Source organism: Chelonoidis abingdonii, chromosome 1 (genome assembly GCF_003597395.2).
Source record: "Chelonoidis abingdonii isolate Lonesome George chromosome 1, CheloAbing_2.0, whole genome shotgun sequence".
Lineage (NCBI taxonomy): Eukaryota > Metazoa > Chordata > Testudines > Testudinidae > Chelonoidis > Chelonoidis abingdonii.
In genome coordinates this window covers 98,885,435-98,907,572 of record NC_133769.1, presented here as the reverse complement: position 1 = coordinate 98,907,572, position 22,138 = coordinate 98,885,435, and the positions used below count along the sequence as shown (strand labels likewise).

Here is a 22,138-nt window from a genome sequence, read left to right as displayed (position 1 = left end):
AGAGTGAGAGGCTGTGCTGCTGGAGGACCAAGGAGTACAAGTGTTATCAGACACCAGGAGGAAGGTCCTGTGGTGAGGATAAAGGTGTTTGGAGGAGGCCACAGGGAAGTAGCCCAGGGAGTTCTAACAGTCATGCATCTGTTACAAGAAGCACTATAGACAGCTGCAATCCACAGGGCCCTGGGCTGGAACCCGGAGTAGAGGGCAGGCCCGGGTTCCCCCAAAACCTCCCAACTCCTGATCAGACAGAGGAGGAGTTGATCCAGACTGTGGGGAAGATCACTGAGGTGAGCAAATCTGCCAATAAGCACAGGACCCACCAAGGTAGAGGAGGAACTTTGTCACAACATACACACACAGAGAACATGAAAAATAGGTGTTGCCATACCAACTATAACGAGACTAATCAGTTACAGTGGGCTATCAGGAGAAAAAAAAATTGTAGTAATAATCAGGATGGCCCATTTCCAACAGTTGACAAGGTGTGAGTAACAGCAGGGGGGAAAAAATAACATAAGGAAATAGTTTTACTTTGTGTAATGACCCATCCACTCCCAGTCTTTATTCAAACCTAATTTAATAGTGCCAAGTTTAGAGATTAATTCCAATTCTGCAGTTCCTCACTGGAGTCTGTTTTTGAAGTTTTTTTGTAGGAGGATTGAGACTTTGGTCTGTAATTGAGTGACCAGGGAGGTTGAACTGTTCTGACTGGTTTTTGAATGTTACAATTCTTCACATCTGATTTGTGTCCATTTATTCTTTTGCGTGGAGACTGTTCGGTTTGGCCAATGTATATGGCAGAGGGGCATTGCTGGCACATGGCATACATCACATTGGAACAGAATATGCAGGACAATTCTTGCTACCACCTGGGTGTTAGTAACATCAGCTGTTGCCATTGAAACTCAAGGCATCTCCAATCCAGACACTAAGTATAGAGGTTTCCAACTCATTTTAGAGTCTAGACCTGGAAGTTACAAAAAAAAATTAAAAAATGGTTACTTACCTTTGTAACTGCGTTCTTTGAGATGTGATGCTCATGTCCATTCTATGCTAGGTGTGTGCATGTCACATGCAATTGCCAGAGATTTTTCCCCTAGTGGTATCTGTAGGCCTGGCCCTAGCATCCCCTGGAGCCTTGCACAGGTGCCAGTATAAGGAGCACTGCTGGCTCCACAACCTTCTTGTGGGTAACTGACAGAGAGGTAATAGGGCAGGTTATGAAATGGATATGAGCAACACATCTCAAAGAGCAACTGTTACCAAAGGTCAGTAACCACTTTTTCTTTGAGTGCTTGCTCATGTCCATTCCATGCTAGCTGACAAGCAGCATCCCCAGAGGTGGCCTCAGTCACAGACGTGCTGATTGCCACACAGCTCTACCAAAACTAGCATAGTCACAGACCTACTGAGTGATAGTGTAGTGGGGCACAAAGGTATAAATTGATGACCATGTCATGACCCTGGAAATATCCAATATTGGTAACTGCATGAGGAACACAGCTGAAACTTGTGCTCTGTACAGCCATGGGTCACCATGGTCAGAGGCAAAACCTTTGCCTGCTTGGTACAAGCTCAGATGCAGGTGGCTATCTGGGACAAGATTCTTTGGGATCAGAGTCCAAACCAGTTAGGAAAGCCTTGCAAGAGCATGGTTGTTACAAGCAACCTTCACAGGTGGTAACAGGGTGTGGAGCTGACAGCATCCCTTATACCAGCGCATGTGCACAGGGCTCCAGGGAATACTAGGACCAGCCCCATGGATATCACTGTGGGGGAAAATCTCTGGCAACTGCATGTGGTGCACACACCTAGCAAGGAATCAGCATGAGCAAGCAATCAAAGAATCTGCAATTCAAGGAAGCTTTGCATCTCCCCTTCCTGTTCTAGAATGCAGGGGAGCATGGTTCCCTCAGACTGTATTTCCAGTCCCTCCCCAGCTAGTAGTTCCAGAGAACAGCCATGGTAGGGAAAAGCCTGTTCTGCTTCTCCCCTCACACGCATTACTGCTGGGGAATCAGAATACTTTGGGCAGCCCTCCACCTGGCTTTACGCACCTCTTAGCAGTCTGAGGGGCCTAAGTGCCATGGAGACTAAACTTACTAGATATGATCCTTCCAGGGCAGGCATAAGGCACCTGGTGGAGGGGGCAGGGCATGAAGGAAGCAGAGCACTCTATGGAGAGAGGACTGTCTCCTTGGTACTTTCTCCAAGCACTATGTTTACAAGAGCTGCCATAGCAGATCACAACAGGGTAACATTAGTCCAGTTTCTTGTCCCCAGCAAAGGCCAATTCCAGGTGGAGTGCACCTGAAGTGGGCTATTATGGAATAACATCCCCTGTAGGGGAAATTTCCTCCTAAGAGGATGACTTACATGCTGAAGCATAAGGGTGTGTGTTTTTGGTATCCCCACTCCCTGTTCGCAACCTCAAAAAGGGATTTGTGGGGGAGAGGTCATTGTGGTGAGGGAATTTTCACTGTGGTGCAGACGCCCTCTTGCAGAGAAAGTACAGTGCAGAAGGTAGGACATGAAGCCTCAAGTTACCATGGTGACCCAACTAAAGCTAAATATGGTAAGACCTACAGCAAAAGCAATCTCAGAATTTACCCAGACATTCATAAAGCAAGAGGGTTGGTATTTTTGAAAATATCTGTAGTTTTATTTGTCTGAGGCAGACCAGAGCTGCAGAGGACTGTTCCAGATGTTAAGCAGTCTCCTCTTTAGCAATACGATCTTTCTTGAGTGGTCCCTGCAAAAAAAAACAAACCAAACAAGCAGTTACCTAGCAGAACTGACCATCTCCCCAATGTTGGAGACCCTACCATCCTCAATACCTCATTGTGGAAGGATACTTTTGCTTTGAACCATCAGTGAAGACAATGATCAAATGCCTACTTGTGGTGCAGATCTTAGCTTAAGTGTGTGGCTGAACTTGAAGCAAGCAGCAGAAATGGAGGCTGGCAAAGCTACACTGCTATGCACCATCTCAAATTAACAATTTAAATATAACATCTGGCACCACCTAGTGGCAAAGCTAACTTTAGAGCCATCATCACTGCCTCCTCTTTCTGAGAAGCACTAAACATCTTATAAAGAGCTCCACCTCTTGAAAGCATGCAGTGTGAAATGGTGGAGGAAATCTTACACAAAACCAGTTTTTGCCACATTCAAAACTTTCAAGGTTCAAGAAGGGACGGAGATCATCTGCTTCTCACCAAGGACAGATTAGATACTCAATGTGCCATGGGCAGAGACAGCCCACACTACTGCCTGACCACTGTTCCCCAGAGCGGTTCTCAGAAGGAAGGCAGCATGGAATGTCTCCTCATGCCTGTCGGACACTGTGTACAGTACTAGTTCCATGGCCTCATCACTCAGCAGCCCATATACTGGGGTGGAGGCAGCATCCAAGCTCCACCCAGCTCCAGGTAAGAAGCGCTCAGTAGATTAAATGAGTTCACAATCACGAGTCTTTAAAAAAAATGAACCTCCCATAGGATTCCAAACTTCATCTGGACAGTTACAGCGCCTTGGAACAAACTTGTGCTGTGCTTCATGAGTACACATGTGCCAGTGACCCAATGGCTGAGTTAACTGCAGTTTTCACTGTGGAAACACACTGCATTGGCACCCACCTCTGTCAAAGTCTGCATAGACGCATGCTTGTGCGGCCAGACAATACCATACAAAGCTGAGCTCCAGGATATCAATGTCCTTACCATGAAAGCCTTCTTCTCTTCCACAGTCTGGAAGCGGCCATGACCAAATTTGGAAGTTGTGTCAATAAACTTCAAGTCAATCTTCTCCAGGGCCCGACGCTTTGTCTGCACAAGCAGGGACTGTGGGGAAGAGACATGTTAGAATGTGGCAGCCCAGTCACCAATTTTAGGCACAGGACCTGCATTCCCTGCTAGAATCTGTCATAATTGGATATTTTCAAATTAAATTTCTATGGGCAACATACATGATTCCAAACCACCATCATAGCAGGGAGCTGAAGAGCCTGGTAACACACCAGCTGCTCTAACAGCAGCATCAGCAAGTCACTCAGTTATTACACCAACCAAGGGAGGAGCACAGGGGGATGGAGTGGTCACTACAGGTTAGCATTAAGAGGCAGAAGGAAAAGCTAAGCTATTGTACAAGAGAAGCTTTATGAGCCGCAAGACTTCTCAAACCCAATGGGGTCCTTCATTAACAACCAAACAGGACGTAGCATTCTGAAGAGACCAATAGCCCACCTAGACCAGTCCCCAGGACTGTTAAATGTTTCTGAAGAGCATTTCACTAGCATTAGGCAGCATATGCTCCTGTGTTAGAGCAGCACTTTCTCTTCAAGCTTGCTATGGAAACACCCCCACCCCCCTTATCAAAGAAGACAATGTTCTTGGGGTAAAGGGACTCTAATTTGAAGTGTGAGGCAAGGGAGAACAGAATCCTGGCTCCCTCCCACAGATTGGCAGAACCAATATTCTTGCATTGCTCACCTTGCGCAGAGTTAGGACTCTCTTCTTGGTCCCAACCACACAGCCTTTCAACATGATAAAGTCATTGGTCACTTCACCATAGTGGACAAAACCGCCCTGAGTAGAGAGAGAATAGTTAAGCACACTGTACCATGCAGAATTAGCAAGTACTGGCCTAAACTAAACAGTGCCTCTGATTTTGCCTGTGCCAGGGTTCCCGCACAACACACATGCTGGCTGTAAAGAAGTCACGGCCAGCAGACCTCCCTACCAGGGAAACCCCCAAGGTAAGGGAGAGTCCCTGGAAGCATAGGTACAACAGCTCTGTGCAGCCTGACATGAAGGGCAGACCAGAGGAGGTAAGTAAGAGGTGTGGCCAGAACTGCAGTTATTTTGAGCTGCTGGATGGCTCCACAGAGAGCTGCGGCAGCACAGCATATACTAGAGCAGCCTCTGGAGCTTTTAGTCCTTTCACCTTGCTATGTCATAGGCTCTAACACAGGGTTTATGCTTTCCCAGCAAGCCACAAGCTACTTTTCAGTTAGTTGTTCCTGCCCCCACCTCTGCACTTGTCCAGCCTGGCTGCAGATTGCTCTTCCACTGCACAGAGCTGGCATATAATGGCTCATCCCCCAAGGCGGACAGCATGACTTGTAAATGCTTCACCACTCAGCCTCCTATCTAAGGACTTTCCAGAGCTACAACCTGACTAGCCACTTCGCCCTAAATGCCACCCCCCAGCTACCACTTATTCTCTCTTCAGCTGAGAACTAAAAAAAAAATCAGGCTTAAAGAGGCTAACATTTCTTTCAATTTTTTGGCTAAAAACTCAGTGTTTGAGGCCTCTATGAGGGCATTCTAGTTACACACTACTGAAAGGCAACCATTTAATGATCCACAACAAGAGCACACTGTCATGGAAATGAAACTGAAAGCTTCTCCAGCTGAAAACAGCAGAGAATTTTAGATTGACAGAATTATCCAAGTTGAAAACACAGGAGCCCAATTTTTGCAAAAAGTTTCCTGGGAATTCAATGCTCAAGAGTGATAAGGACCATGGTAAAGGGACACAAACTTGAAACCTAGACAGTTTTAATGAAATAGTTGTTTCTGGTTCTACACTTGCTTGAGTCCTTTCTCCAATCCTTGTGGGTTTTACAACAGATATTACAAGTAACAATCATAGGTAAAACACCTCAGACATGAAGTATAATTTTTAAGTTGACAGCATTCTCTTAAGTTGCAACCAAATGTGTTGCAACCAACACAACTCAGCAATCCACAGTACTACACTGCTACACTTGTTCAATATTGATAAAGAATGCAACCTAAGGAATCAATATCATTCCCTGCAGTACCTGAGCTTTTCCTTTTTGACTAGACTAGAATAAGCTGTTTGGTTTATGAGATCACAGTCCAAGACTGAATTACCATATCATTCCCACACACCAAACCTTTAACAGCCGCAAAGCCACTCACCAGAGGGTTAATGCTCTTGTCCGAGAGATCGTAGTCAGTTGATGCATTGTTTTTGATCAGCTTTCCATCCTTGACTTGGTAACCTTGGCCAATCTTGTAGACCTACAATGACAAAAGGACAATGCTATTTCACATGTGCTGGGAGAAATGGTTTGACAGAGGCAGAAAACCTAATCCAGAAACAGTCGTTCAAACCCATATCAAGTTTGCTGAGCACAGAGAAATGTAGCAAACAAATGAGGCTAGCGTTTAGGTACAGTAATTAAGAGCCTCAAACACTGTCTCTACCATGAAGCCAATGCCTCAGTCACTGCATTTCAACGTGTCACCAGGGCATCCTATGAATAAAATCAAAAGTATTTTAACTTCCTGAGAACTTGTGTGTACAGATGTTCTTGGCCACTTACCCATTACATTAAAAAAAAGCCTTAATTTCAATTATGCTGGATTTCCTAATTTCAACTTTTCATTACTAACTGCAGCAATACCTACTGTTCTGACAGTACCACAGTGTGTTTTATGAGAGTGGGTTAAAGTAGCTTTGTCCCCATTTTTATGGATGGGGAAGGAAAAAAGTTTAAGGGTATGTCTACACAGGAAAGAAAACCCAACCTGGCCCATGCCAGCCAATGTGGACTCAGGCTGTGGGGCTGTTTCATTGCTGTGTAGACTAGTGGTTTTCAAACTTTTTTTTTCTGGTGATCCAGTTCAAGAAAAATTTTAATGCTCACAACCCAATGGAGCTGGGGATGAGGGGCTTGGGGTGTGAGAGGGGCTCAGGTAGAGGGTTGCGGTGCAAGGGTGAGGGTTGTGGGGTGGGGCCAGGAATGAGTGGTTCAGGGTGTGGAAGGGGGCTCTGGGCTGAGGCATGGGGTGCAGGAGGGGGTCAGGGCTTAGGTTGAGGGTGCAGACTCTGGTGTGGGGCTGGGGATGAAGGGGTTGGGGGCTTACCATGGGCAGCTCCCAGGCAGTGGCGCAGCAGGGGTACTAAGGTAGGCTTCCTGCCTGTCCTGGCACTGTGGACCGTGCTGTGCCCCAGAAGCGGCCAGCAGCAGGTCCGGCTCCTAGGCAGAGGCGCACAAGCAGCTCTGCACCACTCTCCCCTGCCCCCCCAATTTCCTGGTTCCCAGCCAATGGGAGTGTGGAGCCGGTGCTCAGACAGCACTCGGGTCCCCTGCCTAGGAGCCAGACCTGCTGCTGGCCACTTCCAGGGCGCAGCACAGTATCAGAACAGGTAGGAACTAGCCTGCCTTAGTCAGGCAGCACTGCCACCCTTACTTCTGTGCTGCTGCTGGTGGCAGTGCTGCCTTCAGAGCTGGGCACCTGGAGAGTGGTGGATGCTGGATGGGAACCCAGTTCTGAAGGCAGCGCCACCGCCAGCTGCAGTGCAGAAGTAAGAATGGCCTGGTATGATAGCGCCACATAACTTCTGTGCTGGCAGTGAGGTGGATTTGACCTGCCCCCAGGAGCAGCCCATGCAGGAGAAGACTAAGTCCCATCCCTCCATAGCGTGATCAGGACTAGGAGCTGGAGTCAGGCACATGGTAGGAGCCCCCCAGTTGGTGTGCCCCCAACCCTACGTCTCAACACTCACTGGTTAAAGGGAACTTGGGCTGCCTATGTGTGTATGGAGGAGGGGGTTGGGTGACCACAGTGCCCCCGCCCCCCTGACCACTGTGCCCTGGGCAGTCACCCACTCATAAGGTCATCCCTGCCCCCCTGCAAAAATGTGATATTCCCCCCGTCTCCCCATCATGCCAGCCTTACTGTGTTGCCACTGTTGGCGATGCTGTCTTCAGAGCTGGATGGCTGGGAGCCCCACTGCTTTTTGGCCACCAAGCTCTGAAGGCAGCGCACAAAGGGTGGCAATACCACAACCCCCCTATAATAGTGAGATTTCATGGGGGAGACCAGATTTCACTGTCTGAGATACATTTTTTACAGCCACGAATTTGGTAGGGCCCTAAATATAAAATACAACTAAGCAGCTTAAGTGCTGGTCCTAGGCACAGCCTGAGCTCAGTGTAGACCACTGTACATTCAGCTTTCAGGTTGATTACAAGAGTCTTATAGAGAACCCTCATCTTTAAAAAATATGAGTAACTCTGGCTCTTTCCGTCCTTGTGTCCTGCCGAACTTGGAGGGTGAGGGGTGCAGATCCAGCCAGTTCATTAAGTATCTATACATGCGAACATGCTTGCAGTACTGGCAAGTAATAGTAAGCTGGGGAAGCTGAATTACTTTGCAAGGTTGCTGGCCACCAACTCTAGTCAAACAAATAAAACCTAAACTGTAGTCTGGAACCTTCAGTCTGCTTGATAATTCTGCAGTGACCTTTACCATCCACCGAGGGGAACCAGGACTCTAGTTTGTCCAGAACACTTCAATACACATCTCAGACTCTTACCTTCTTGTTAATTTCTGTGCGATGGTGGTATCCTTTCTGACCAGCTCGGGCCACAGAGAAAGCCACGCGAGCAGGATGCCAAGCACCAATGCAGGCTACTTTCCGTAGACCCCTGTGGGTCTTGCGGGGCAGCTTTTTGGTATGCCAGCGGCTGGTGACACCTGAAACAAGAAAATACGACATTACAGCATTGTAGGACTGTCAACTGCTCAGCTGTGGCATATGTCTTCATTACAGAGGTGTTTATAATTAGCCTGGGACAACACTATGCACACTGTTTGTGGCTGCTGCATAAGAAGAATGTGTATCTAGTGCAACACCAACAGAAATTTGGATCAGTGTAATGATTAGGTATGGGTGTTGTGAACAACAACTCTCTGCCGAAGACCCACCCACAGCTGCCCATGTTTTCCTGAACTATTCCCTGGATGCTGTTCTCAGAAGGAAGGCAGCATGGAATGATTCCTCATGGATGTCGGATGCTGTGACCAGCACATATTCCATGGCCTCATCATTGAACAGTACATTTCTGATGTGAGAGCAAAACTGAAGATACTCCACCCTCTTCGACTCATGCCCGATGTACCAAGGCAAGAGTGGGGATGGATTACAAACAACTCTTCTCTAAACTCTGGGTTCTGGTCAGACTGAAGCCTTGGAGAAACAAGAGGGAGGCAGCCATGACATCTACCTTTGTATCCCTTGCCCTTGGTGACTCCAATGACGTCAATCATCTCATCTTGGCCAAAGACAGTTGACACCGGCACCTGCTGTTCCAGCTTCTCCCGGGCCCAGTCCACTTTCTCAGCAATGGTGCCACCATTCACTTGGATCTCCATCAGGTGAGACTTCTTCTGCCGCAGCGGAAGCAAACGCATCTGGAAGACCGACCTAAAATTAGCTCTATTATAACCCAGACAAAGCACTGAGATCTCTAGTGCACTCTCTGAGATTCACATCCCGAGTCTGATGGATTTTTCCACCTCTGCTGTATCCCAGTCACAATATATACAATGCTTGGAACACTGAAGCTCTGGGATTAAGGGCAAGAGTTATCAAGGCTGTACAATGGCACAGACAGGCCTAAGTTTCTGGCTGCCAGATCACCACAGGGAATGGGAAAAGCAGTAGAGACAAAGTGAGTTACGTTATATCTTTGATTGAACCAATTTCTTTTGATGACAGAGACAAGCTTTTGAGCTCACATGGAGCAACAGTAACACGTGCCTCACACCACCCTTACGGCTGGTCGCCAGGCTGAGGATCTTAAAAAAGGACTGAAGATAAGGCTGTTACCCAGTCCCAGAGGCTTAAGTAAGGTCACATAACACACCCAGTGTTCTATACTATATTTGGGAAAAGGGGGACAGACATTAAAATGCTGACAGCAGGTGCACCTCCCCCTTTGCTGCTTGCCACAAGAGGCCATCTCTAATATATTAAAGTCTTGAGATCAGGCAGCTTACTCCACTTATTGCCACACAGGAGATCCAGTTACATTCCTCAGTCTGGAAGTATTTGGCACTCATGCAGGGATGAGATGGAGGGAAGAGCATCACGCTGCTTAGCAATGACCTGATTAATCTGGCTGATTAATAAAAGCCACTCGGTCTCCACAGGAGAGCACTGCCCACATATCCTTGGTCTGAAGCTGTAGCAGCCATCCATTTTTTAAAACTAAGTGAAGTAAAGGAGATTTCCATGGGGGCCAGAGGATCCTAGGACAGGAGGCTAAAACATTCAATCCTATTTCTAGCTGTAACTATAATGGGAAAGAGAGGAGGTGGTCTAAGCACAGGACGGAGCCCAAGAACTCAAGTTCCAATGCCAGCTCTGAGACACACACAAACGCACCAGGTTTTCACACCTGTAAAATGAGGATGGGGCCTTACCTCTATGGGGTACAGCAAGGATTTGTTAGTTGTCTGCATAAGACTTTGAAGTCAAGCATAATACTATACCCAGCTTTTATACTGTGCTTTTAATCAGTATAAAACAAAGTGCCTTCCAGTGGAACTCAGTACCATTAGCCCCATGTACAGATGTGAACCCTAGGGGAAGTGACTTGCCCAAATTCACTAAGCAGACCAGTAACTGAGCTGGGAATAGAACTCAGGTTTTTGGAGTCCCAGTCCAGTGAGCAATCCAGTAGACCACACTGCCTCTATGAATATTAGATATTAACACTGAGAACCAGATTTGGGGGACAAAGAATCAGAGCAGCAATGGAGTGAATTTGTGGCCAATGGCAGGACAACCCTAGCCCTTGAGGATTCTCTGTACCCCCAAGTCTGAGCCCTCTTTATGAAGTAGACAGAACACTCACCTGAGTGTGAGCTATGACCCGGATAACCTGGCAGTACTTCTTCATGCTATTGAAATCCTTCTCTAGCTGCTTTTTGCCCTCCTCATCCTGCCACTTCTTGCAATACTTGGTGAAGGCCTTCTTCTTGGACTTGTGCCTTCAGGAGCAGAGTACAGAGAGGGTAAGGCTTAGCCCTTCATCAGTCCCCCAAGGAAAGGGGGGTGAGCGGAAGAAGCTGCCACCCGAGTTGGTTTCGGCTCATTGCCAGCTTCTAAGGAATCTTTTCCACCAGCAAGCGGAGCCTGGAGCTCATCAGACAGAGGCTGGGTTGCCAGAGCTGAGCGGAGCTGCCATGAATTCATCCAAAGCATATTAATAAACAGTATAAAACACTCAAAATATCAGAGCAGTGCTCTGCAACAGTATAGTGCCTATCAGCTGATTATCTGTTGCCTTAAAATACTGCTGTGAATGCTCTTGCCTTGCTTCAAAGTCTACGAAGTCCTACATCTTTCAACCCTGACTTGCACTGGTGTCCTCTTACATCAACCGTAATACCCAAAACACCATTCATGCATTCATTTGGGGACCTCTTTATCCTGGTAGGTGGCAACTTCATGAAAAGCATCTAGGAGAAATCCTTCCTAATCCCATAGGAAAAGGAGAACCTGACAACCCCACTGGAGCCTCACTGTCAGAGTGACCTTATGTGAAAGCATGACAGCAATGCACGGAAGAGTAATAAGAAAAAAAATCAGCAACACGCACCAGAGGCAAGTTCCTTATGTCCATCCATAGCAAAAAACCATGTACAGTGCATTCACACAGACATCAGACAGTTAACTTGATCCCCAAACCCCTCTATAAACAGCACTTGACAAGCATTAAGCAGTCACTATTCCAGCCAGTTGCTGTTTTATACTATTATGTGATGAGAAACTTCAGCCTAGCACCTAGATCTCTAAGGGCCAATCACTAGCTGTGGTGTTGGAGCCTGAAGTGAACAGTTCAGACTAAAAACTACAATACCACTACATTCATTCAACAAAGCCAGCAATGCAAGAAACAGGTTCTGGACGCTAGATTAAATGAGGTCTCTCGCTCCATGTGTTTTACCAGTTCTTGTAGAAGCGTCTCTTGCACTCATCACTGATGTGCTCAGCAAAGATGGTCTTGAAGGTGCGGAGGCCACGGGGAGTCTGCACGTAGCCCACGATGCCCACAATGACCATAGGAGGAGTCTCTACCACAGTGACTGCCTCTACGACTTCCTTCTTGTTCACCTCTAGGAAGGACAAAAACACATTGTGACAGTTAGCATCACAGCAGAAGAAACACCACCACCCCTGAAGTATCAGGAGGGTCCAGTGACCCCTAAAAGGTCTTCACACAGCTAGAGTCAGTGGGCTCCATGGGCCAGGGGACCCTGATTAGCCACTTGAGCTATGAAGCATCCCAAAGGTATAATGGTGCCTAGATGCTCTTCTAAAACCCAAGGTTGGCCCTGTGGTGTAAAATGGAGAAGCCATTCTAACTGTGCTGGGTGGTAGCTGGTAACAGAACTACATTCAGGACTCGACAATCAGCAAAAAGCGCCAGAGGCGATTTCCTTATGTCCGCCCGTCGAGAAAGGATCATCATCAGTAGTCTGCTACAACACAGTTCTACCAGTCCAGCAAGCTCATTGGCAAGTCACCTACACGCCCCAAGAACAGCAGTTACAGAAAAATAAGACACCAACCACCAGCTAGGCACAAAGTCTGAAACTGGTGAGGAGGACATAACCATTAGCCATTGGGAGCATGCTTTTATAACTAGCAACTGGAAACAACAGCCGAGGACCCAGTGTAAAAGAACATCAAGGACTTGGCAGAAATCAGACTGGGAATCAAACCCAGGGACCCATGTGTACCTGATGGTCTACTCCCACTGCCTCAGTGTAGGGAAAAAAGCTGTACAGTGACGGCCTATAACAAGGGCAGCAGAGAAATACATACTAGATCCAGGTCTGTCCACTTCCCGGACGATGTGGGTCATGCCAGACTTGTACCCAAGAAAGGCAGTGAGGTGGATGGGTTTGCTGGGGTCATCCTTGGGAAAACTCTTCACTTTGCCCCGATGTCGACGGCTTCGTTTGCGGGGCAGAAAGCCAAGGGATCCATGTCTTGGAGCTGAGAACTTACGGTGCGACTACAAAAAAAAGAAACATACTTTTAACACTCATATTGCCTGAGTGATTCATTTGCCCTTAATGGCATACTAGTTGCTGTCTCTCTTGTTCCCTTTGAGAGGGGGCGATTACACAGGCATATCAGTATGTCCTGCTTTCTAGAAGTTCCTCTCCACCAGCTCTTCTGTTTAGAGTGTTACCATTTTAGAATGGTGAATACATCAGGGTCTTACATGTGTCAAATCAGATTTGTTCACTTGACTGAGGAAAACTTAGACATAATATCAAGGTTTTTTGAAGGATGAGGTTCTGCCATTCTAGCTAAATGTCTACTAAGAGGAAAGCAAAAATGCCACAAGTGTTTTGTCAGGGCAGTTCTCCACAAGAAACCCTCCTCCCAACCCCATGTGCATGGGAATGGAGACACATGGGAATTTTTACAGATTACAGAAATTAATAGCAAAATGTGATTCTACTCTGAAAAGTGACACAAAATTTGCTCCATGGGGTCCAACTTCATTGGAATCACTTATTTTAGATGAAATGTAATTAGCTTACAAAAACAAGAATTTCTTAACCACCAGCTCTGCACTCATCCCAAAATGGGTTACTTAAGATCCTAAGAATTGTCAAACCAATTCAGGCTGATGGTCCATCCAGTATCCATACTGGAATGGTGGCAAATACTACATGCTTAAGGAAGGTGCAGAAAGCTCTAATGGACAATTCTGGGCTACCTTGTTCTATGTCATTTAACTACAGTGCCCTCCATTTTCCAGAAGTCAAATCCCCTTAAATTCTAATAAACTTTTAAGTTTATCTTGTGGCAGCTGCTATAGCAGTCACATTGGGCAGAAAGTATTTTTATCAGTTTTGAGTGTGTTCTTTTTAAAGTTCATTAAGCTGTCCCCAGTTTCTTGCAAATTGCCTGTAAGTACCAGCAATAACAGGCTCTGCAAGACCAAATGCTGCCATTTACACCTGTACAAACTCCCCCATCCCCACTTCAAAACAGCTCTAGGCATTATTACACTGAGAAAATCTGGCCCTGCAACTGCAATTCCATTAGCAATACTAGTGACACACAAACTAGACAAGCAGCAGAGAATCCTGTGGCACCTTATAGACTAAGACGTTTTGGAGCGTGAGCTTTCGTGGGTGAAAGCTCACACTCCAAAACGTCTGTTAGTCTATAAGGTGCCACAGGATTCTTTGCTGCTTTTACAGATCCAGACTAACACGGCTACCCCTCTGATACTTGACACAAACTAGATGAGACTTCACGTAACACGCAACTGCCCCGCCTTCCCAGGATAGCAAAATTCAGGTCAGCAAGAGCTCATTTTAGCCCTAAAGTCAGCATCACGGAGGCATATACAGGGGGGGCAGATCTGCCACTGCCTGTCCCTTTTCTGAGCAAAGCCTCACTTAAGAGTGAGGGAAGTGAGTCAACTACAGCTGAAGCCTCCATCAATAAGCTTTGGGCTGCAGCCCATCTGTACCCCCCGATCTCCTGAAGAGGAGTAAGGCGCAGGAGGCAGCACCTCGCTACTAGCGTAGATCAGGCTCCAGGAAGTAAAGCGAAGGCAGGAGACCTCCGTGCGACTGCTCTGTAAAGCCCGGGTGCCCCATGGTGCCAGGCGGTCTCTCCCCGACTCATTCCCCCACCTAACACGTGGGAGAGCCGCCTACAAGCGATTCTAACCCGGGGGCTCTGCAGTTCCGCGCCCTCAGCCCAGGCCCATCATAGCCCTTCGCACCACCACCCCCACTCCTCCAGCTCTGCGCGCCCGGACAGCGAGCGTCCCTCTGGCCCGGGAGGGGGCTACTCTGCAGCCCCGTCCCCTAGCCCAAGAAATGGGCCCCGCGCTGCCTCCAGCAGGGCCCCCTTGGCATCAGGGTCAGGTGCGGGAGCGGCCGGGGCCGGGATGGCGGCGATGTCCGGGGATGGCGAGACGCGGCCCGGCACCCGCTCTAGGGCACTTACCATCCCGCCGGGCAGCCGCACCGAACTAGTAGAAAGGGAGGGGTAGACTGCGCACGCGCTATTTATAACCTCTTCACGTCGCCTTACGTAAGGTCGTACGATCACCGTTGCGCATGCGCGTTTACACCATCTCCGCCGTCCCCCCCCAGTAGAACTGCGACGGGTGAGCAGTTATGGCTCATGGTTAGGGCCAAACTTCTTAAGAATGCGAAATCTTAATGCCTATAGGCCTGTGAACCTCACTGAAGGTCACTCAGGGCGCGGGGCGGACACACCTGCGCAGTAACGGGAGCCAAGCTCAGGGTGGGAGGGAACCTCTTAAAGTCACAGCAGCTCCTGTGAGGGGGTGGAGGCTATTCACCACCCCTGACTGAACTCCCCTGAGGGGACCAGAGCCACCCCCTCTAGCCCCCAGCTGCCCTTAGGTCTCCATGGCAGGTGGGGCTGGGCCACAGGAGGCTGCTGAGTCGGGCTGGGAGGATGGTGCCTCTGGCTCAGGCAGCTCTAGGCCAGGCTGGCTCAGGACATAGGGTTGCCAGAGATCTGGATTTCGGTGTGAGATGTACTGAGCGGACACAAAAACTCCAGTTACTGTGGGCAGGGGATGGAGGACTCCCAGCAGGCATGGAACATGCCCCGGTTGGGAAGGAACATGAGCTACTAGGGTGACCAGCCAGCAAGTGTGAAAAATCAGGACAGGGATGGGAGGTAATAGGGGCTTATATAAGAAAAAGATTGAAAAATCGGGACTATCTCTATAAAATCGGGACATCTGGTCACCCTACGAGCTACCTGGCCAGCCAGTGCTTCCCCTGGCTGCATGCTCGGGCAGCTCCAGGGCAGGGAGGGCTCAAGTGGGCAGGGAAGGGGGCTGCTGGGCAGGCAGTGCAGAGGGAGGTGGGAGGCTGTTGTCAGGGCTGGATTAACCCATAGGCTAATAAGGTTATAGCCTTAGGCCCTCCTATTTTTAAGCCCTACTTTAGGCCCTAATTTTTAGGCCCTCCATTCCATATTGAAGTAACAGCTGAGCGATGGTAGCAGACCCATTGGAAATGTTTTGTCTCATTAGATATTACTTTGTACAAATTAAGCCATCAAGATTGTGAATTCAAATTATGGTGGTTGTGATTTTGTCTTTGTGGGCCCAACCAATATTGAACTTTGTACACAGAAGGCCTACACTGGACAATAGAAACCATGTCAAAGAAAGGATGATGGCAGAAATTGAAGGAGGCCAAAGAAAACGGCAAAGACCAGATTTAGTGCCGAAAGGTACTCCTTCACTCTTAACGTTTGAGGAAGTCCAGGCGAATACCAGCCCAAGTGAACCTGCTGCGCTTGATGAAAAAGAGCAGCCTCCTGTGACTTCTCTAGCTGCAGTCTCACCTCACTCCTCTGAAGACTTTCCCAGTGATAGTAATACAAAAATATCTTTCTCCAGCGATCCAGGTGAGTGGGACATGACTTCTCAAGATTTCATTGCATATTGGACTGAGAATGGCCCACAGAAATGCCAGAATCTAGATGCTGACTTTTCTTTGACAAAGCAAGAGTACACCAATCAGAATCATCATCTGACCAAATCAGTGTTTGAATATGTGAAGCCTAACAAAGAGATTGGCAAGCGAGAATGGCTCATCTATTTGCCTTCTAAGAAGAAAATGTACTGTTTTTATTGCTGCCTATTTTCTGATACCAAAAAGTGGGGAATGTTCTGCGGCGGCTTCAGTGATTGGAAGAATACGGCATACATTACCAGTCATGCAATGAGTGAGCAGCATACACTGTCAGTTAGCAGCTGCCATGCCCGAAAGAAGGTTAGTGGCAGAATTGATATGCAAATGGAAAACCATTTTGGGGAAGCTCGTGCTGATTGGAAGAACGTTCTCAGACATGTAGTTGAAAACATAGTTTTTCTTGCTGAGCGTGGTCTGCCATTCTGTGCTCAGATGAGACTGTTGGATCGAAATACAATGGTGTTCTAGAGCTAATCACTAAGTTCAACCCATTCTTAGCTCAGCACATCAATGAACATGCAAATCATGGAAAAGGCCATACATTATATCTGTCAAAGACTATTTGTGATTAATTCATTGCACTGCTAGCAAAGAAGATGCTATTGGCCATTGTAGATGAGATCAAAGACATGGGATTTTTTTCAGGGTTTGTCAACTCAATGCCGGATGTGTCACATATAGATCAACTGACTGTCATCTTGCATTATGTGCTACGCAGAGAACCAGTTGAGCATTTCATGACCTTCATAAACATCACCAGCCACACAGGGAGAAACTTGCCTCTACCTACTTGATTTCCTCACCAAAAATGGGATTGACATTAGCCTTTGTTGTGGCCAAAGCTATGACAATGCAAGCAATATGAGTGGCAAATATTCAGGGATGCAGGCAAAGATAAAAGAGCGCAATGCTTTGGTTGATTACATACCATGTGCTGCACACTCACTCAAACTTGTTGGCCAGTCTGCTGTGGATTGTTGTGTTGAAGCAGTTTCTTTTTTTGGATTTGTCCAAGCATTTTACAGTTTTTTCTCTGCATCAACCAGTCATTGGATAATTCTTAGAGATTCACTACCAAAGGGATGCCCAGTGCCCAAATCACTCTCAGGGACACGGTGGAGTGCCAATGCTGAAGCTATGAATGCAGTTGTTCTGAGATACCTCACCATCCTTGAAGCGCTAGAGAGCATCAAGGATGTTGAATCTCAAAAATCATCAACAAAAAAAGATGCCAAAATCCTGAGTGATGCAATGCGCACTTTGGAAACTGGTATTTTGTGTGTGATCTGCAATGATATACTTTAGCCATTCCACAGGTGCAGTCTAACCTTGCAAAGTGCTCAAATTGACCTTTCCAGTGATGTAAATCTAATGAGGAGTCTTGGAACTGTTCTTCCACAAATGTGGGATAGTTCTGATGAGTGTGAAATTCAGGGGGCTGCAGGAATGCTAACCATGAGTATAAGTCAGCCAAACACCGCAGAAGACAGAAGACATGCAACAATGCAACTGCCCACTCATTCAGTGAATGGAGGCCTTCAGAGTTAATACCTTCATCACACTCATCAACAAATTGAAGTGTTCATTAGAATAGTGGATCAAGGCTCACAAAAATATTGGCAAAACCTTTAGTGTTCTGACAGATTTTTCACCTAACATTTGAAGTTCTGAAGTCAGTGAAGGTATCAAACATCTGTGTCAGAAGTACCCAGACAATCTCCCAGTAGATTTTACTAAAGAATTTCTTCAACTTGTTGAATTCACATCACTCTCAGATATATAGAGAAAAAGATGACAAAAGCAAATCTATTTGGATGTACCGAGTTATCACTGAATCCAATGTGATAGAACAGGAGTGGGCAAACTTTTTGGCCTAAGGGTCGCATCGGGTTTCGGAAATTGTATGGAGGGCCAATTAGGGGAGGCTGTGCCTCCCCAAACAGCTCACCCCGTATCCCCCCCTGCTTCTTGACCCTTAATGGCCCCCCCGGGACTCCTGCCCCATCCAACCTCCCTGTTTCCTGACAGCCCCTCTGCCCGGGACCCCTGCTCCATCCAACCACGCCTTGTCTCTGTCCCCTGACCACCCCAGGAACCCCTGCCCTTGACTGCCCCCCGCCACCCTATCCACCCCCCCCTCCTTCTTGACTGCCCCCATTTCAACCCCCCATTCCCCGCCCTCTGAAACTCCCCGACCTCATATCCCCCACCACCACAACCACCCCCGACCACCACCCCAAACTCCACTGCTTTCTGTCCACCCACACCCCCCACCCCTTACCACTCTGCCTGGCGCACCGATGGCTGGTGGTGCTAGAGCCGTGCCACCCAAAGCACCAGGACAGGTGCCCAGCTGGTGCCATCCATGCCACTGCGCAGCACAGGGCACTGGGTCAGGCTGGGCTCTGCAGCTGCGCTGCCCCAGGAGCTCACAACCCGCCGCCCAGAGTGTTGCACCAGCGGCAGGGCGAGCAGAGGCTGTGGGGGAGGGGGCAAACCTCCTGGGGCAGGAACTCAGGCTGGGCAGGATCTGACCCACGGGCAGTAGTTTGCCCACCTCTGTGATAGAATGTTTCCCAAACGTTGAAGCTGCATTATGGCTGAATTTGTCACTAATGATCACTAACAGTAGTAGAAGAGAGAAGGAATGTTCTCCAACAAGTGTCAAAAATATCCTCCGATCCACCATGACCGAAGAGCATCTCAGTGCTGTGATCCCCCTTGAGCAATGAGAATGAAATTATCAAGTCTTTGAACTACAGTGACATCATTCATGACTTTGCCACAGCTAAAGCTAGGGGGGGGGAAATTGTTTGAAGAATTGAGTGTAGTGAGAGTAGAATAAATTTGTTAATTTTACATAAATAAAGAATATGTAAATACATATGTAGATAAAAGTTTGATGACTTCATAATTTTTTTGCAATATGTAATTCATACTTAGGCCCTTCCCTCCCATTAGCCTTAGGCCCCTCATAACCTTTATCCGGCGCTGACTGCCGTGCCAGAGGGCCGCATCCTAGTTCACCAGCAGAGCTGCCTGCCTGCTCCCGTGCAGCCACAGGGCTCTTCTGACCTGCACTCCCAGGTGGCCTGGAGCTAGGGTTTGAAAGTCCCTTGAGGCTGCTCATGCTGGAGTTGATGGGGGGAGAGGAGCGAGTGGGGTTCAGGCAGGGCCGGCACTTCCATTTAGGCGATCTAGGCGGTCGCCTAGGGCACCAGGATTTGAGAGGGCGGCATTTTGCTGCCGTTGGTTGCAATTCGGCGGCGGGGGGTCCTTCCGCGCTCCGGGTCTTCAGCGGCAATTCTGCGGCAGGTCCTTCACTCGCTCTGGGACCCGCCGCCAAAGTGCCCCGAAGACTGGGAGCACGGAAGGACCCCCCGCCGCAGAATTGCCTGGAGTGTGGAAGGACCCCCGCCTAGGGCGCCAAAAACCCTGGCGCCGCTCCTGGGGTCAGGGCCTCGAGGGAAGAGTTGGGGCTGGGTGGGGTCTGGGCGGAAGAAGCATGGCAGGGGCCAGGCCTCTGGTGAAGAGTCAGGGCAGGGACTCGGGGGAAGATGTGGGGCTGAGGTGGTCCAGTTACTAGGAAGTTGGCCATGGTAGCCCGAGATCAGACCTAGAGCAGGGCAGAGAGCTGATATTGCCCTCAAAAGAGGGACCCTGTTACCAGGGCCGGCTTTAAGCCGATTTCCCCGATTCCCTGGAATCGGGCCCCGCTCCTAAAAGGGCCCCATGCCTTAGGCATCTTTTAAATTTATTTTTTTTTACTCATCCAGTGGCGAGGGGTGGAGTCCACGCCGGGGCTTCGGCAGCATTTTGGCGGTGGTGGGGGGGTCTGCTCTGGGGTTTCGGTGGCATTTCAGTGGCGGGGTCCGCTCCGGGGCTTCAGTGGCATTTCAGTGGTGGTGAGGAGTCCGCTCTGGGGGGTTCAGTGGCATTTTGGCAGCGGGGGGCGTTCAGTGCTGCGGAAGACCCTGAGCGGACCCCGTGCCACCAAAGCCCTGGACCGCTGCCAGGTATTCAAATCAGGCCCCACCATTCATAAAAGTCAGCCCTGCCTGTTACACCAGAGCAGAACAGAAAGCAGGCGCTCCCAGCATGCTATAGTCCCCACGCGCAGTGTCGATAGACTGTGAGCAGCACTTAAGAAACACAGAGACAGTGACAAGAGGATGTTCAGTCATGACAGGGAGCTGAAGGAGGACTTGGGTGGTTGGCAGACACTGGGTCACAGCGTGAAGGATGTTGAACTAGGAAAGGAGAGCACAGTGCCCGGGCAGCGTTATGGGGTGGCAGGAGTTATTTTGTGCCACGACATACTTCCTAAAATGAGGATCTTAAAGTACCCAAGATACTACAGGAATTCCAGCACTGTGTTAAACTTCTGATCCATCTAGTCCAGCATCCTGTGTCCAAGAGGGGCCAGCATCAGATGATGGAGTGGAAAGTGCAAGAGACCTCACATAAGGCAGATGTAGGGTAATTTTCCCCCGTTAAGGTCTAAATCCTAATCTCTACTAGTCAGAGATTGATTTAAATTTTGAAGCATGAGGATTTATATCCCTTCCAATACCCTTTGTAAGCTTTGACAATAGAATAATAGAAATTTATGGCTGGACCTCGAGAATTCATTAGGTCTAGCTGTCTGTACTGCAGCAGGACCGAGTAAACCTAAACTATCCCTGCGACACGTTTGTCCAACCTGTTTTTAAAAACCTCCAAAGATGAGGATTCCCCAGTCTCTCTTGGAAGCCTGTTCCAGAGTTTACCTACCCTTATAGTTAGAAAGGTTTTCCTAATAGCTAACCTAAATCTCCCTTGAAGCTGATTCGGCCCATGACTGCTTGTCCTACATTCAGCTGACATGGAGAACAACTGATAACAGTCCTCTTTACAACAGCCCTTAACATATTTGAAGACATTAATACGAATGTGTCACGGACTGTGAAATCTGGTCTTCTCTGTGAAATTTGGCTATTGTAGGAGGGGTCGTGATGTTGCCAGGGCCAGCCTTAGGCCGATTTGACCGATTCCCCCGAATCAGGCCCCACGCCTAACCGGGCCCCGCGCTGGCTGGCTGTCTCCCGGAAGCGGGGGGCGAGGGGGGCATACGTGCTTGCAGCCTTCCTCCCGTCCCCTCTCCTCCCCCCAGCACTCACCTGGAGGAGACGCCGAGGGAGCTTCTGATTCAGTGGGAGACAGGAATCTCTGCAGTGGCCTCACTCACCTGAACAGCTGCTGGGGCTTCCAACCGTGAGTGTTTGACCCTGCCATTCCCCCTAGGTTTGTAAGATTGGGTTGATGTTGTGGTTTTCGTGGTGTTGCTGTTTGAGGGTGAGTTTGTGCCTGCCTGTGTCTGTTTCAGAACTAAAGTTAGGATCATGTTATGTAACCCAGGAAAAAAGCCCCCAGCCGGTACTTAGTGCTGTGAACTCCAGGTGAGAGAGGGAGGGAAGGTTGGAGGAGGAAATCAAATAGAGCAAGAGAGGAGAATGCGAAAGGTCTGCAACGTGGCACGGCAGGCTGAGACTTTTATCTCCCCCCCTCCCCCATCTCCCTGCAGAAGGGGAAACTGAGGCACAGCGTGATCTAATTCCCTCTCCAAATTATTTTGCAAAGGAAGGGGACTGGGGCTCCTATCCAAACCAGTTCCCTTCCCATCAACTCTGTTTTCCCTGTTGCAAGACCGCTGTAGGGGCTGAATATTTCCATTAAACTATGGCTCCTTCATTTGCCCTGCAACAATAAAATAGACCGGCTTGGGGTGGGGGGGCGAATAGCCCCCCCAAAGCTGTGTGGATATT

The 22,138-nt window shown here is 48.5% G+C and overlaps 1 protein-coding gene and 2 non-coding genes across 3 annotated transcripts; all 3 read right to left on the bottom strand.

The window, feature by feature from the left end:
* Nucleotides 1-2,638: 2,638 nt before the first annotated feature.
* RPL3 (ribosomal protein L3) lies at nt 2,639-12,850 on the bottom strand. Its single transcript, XM_032790243.2, has 9 exons — nt 12,658-12,850; nt 11,777-11,945; nt 10,682-10,817; nt 9,047-9,233; nt 8,356-8,516; nt 5,949-6,050; nt 4,491-4,586; nt 3,723-3,842; nt 2,639-2,752 (listed from the first exon to the last, which is right to left on the bottom strand). Exons 1-9 carry the CDS (start codon nt 12,695-12,697, stop codon nt 2,708-2,710), a joined length of 1,056 nt encoding a protein of 351 aa, XP_032646134.2. The 5' UTR covers nt 12,698-12,850; the 3' UTR covers nt 2,639-2,707.
* Nucleotides 3,293-3,385, bottom strand: LOC116830650 (small nucleolar RNA U83B). The gene has a single exon (XR_004375056.1). It is a non-coding gene; the product is annotated as a small nucleolar RNA U83B (small nucleolar RNA).
* Nucleotides 8,786-8,878, bottom strand: LOC116830648 (small nucleolar RNA U83B). Its single transcript, XR_004375055.1, has one exon. It is a non-coding gene; the product is annotated as a small nucleolar RNA U83B (small nucleolar RNA).
* Nucleotides 12,851-22,138: the final 9,288 nt, after the last annotated feature.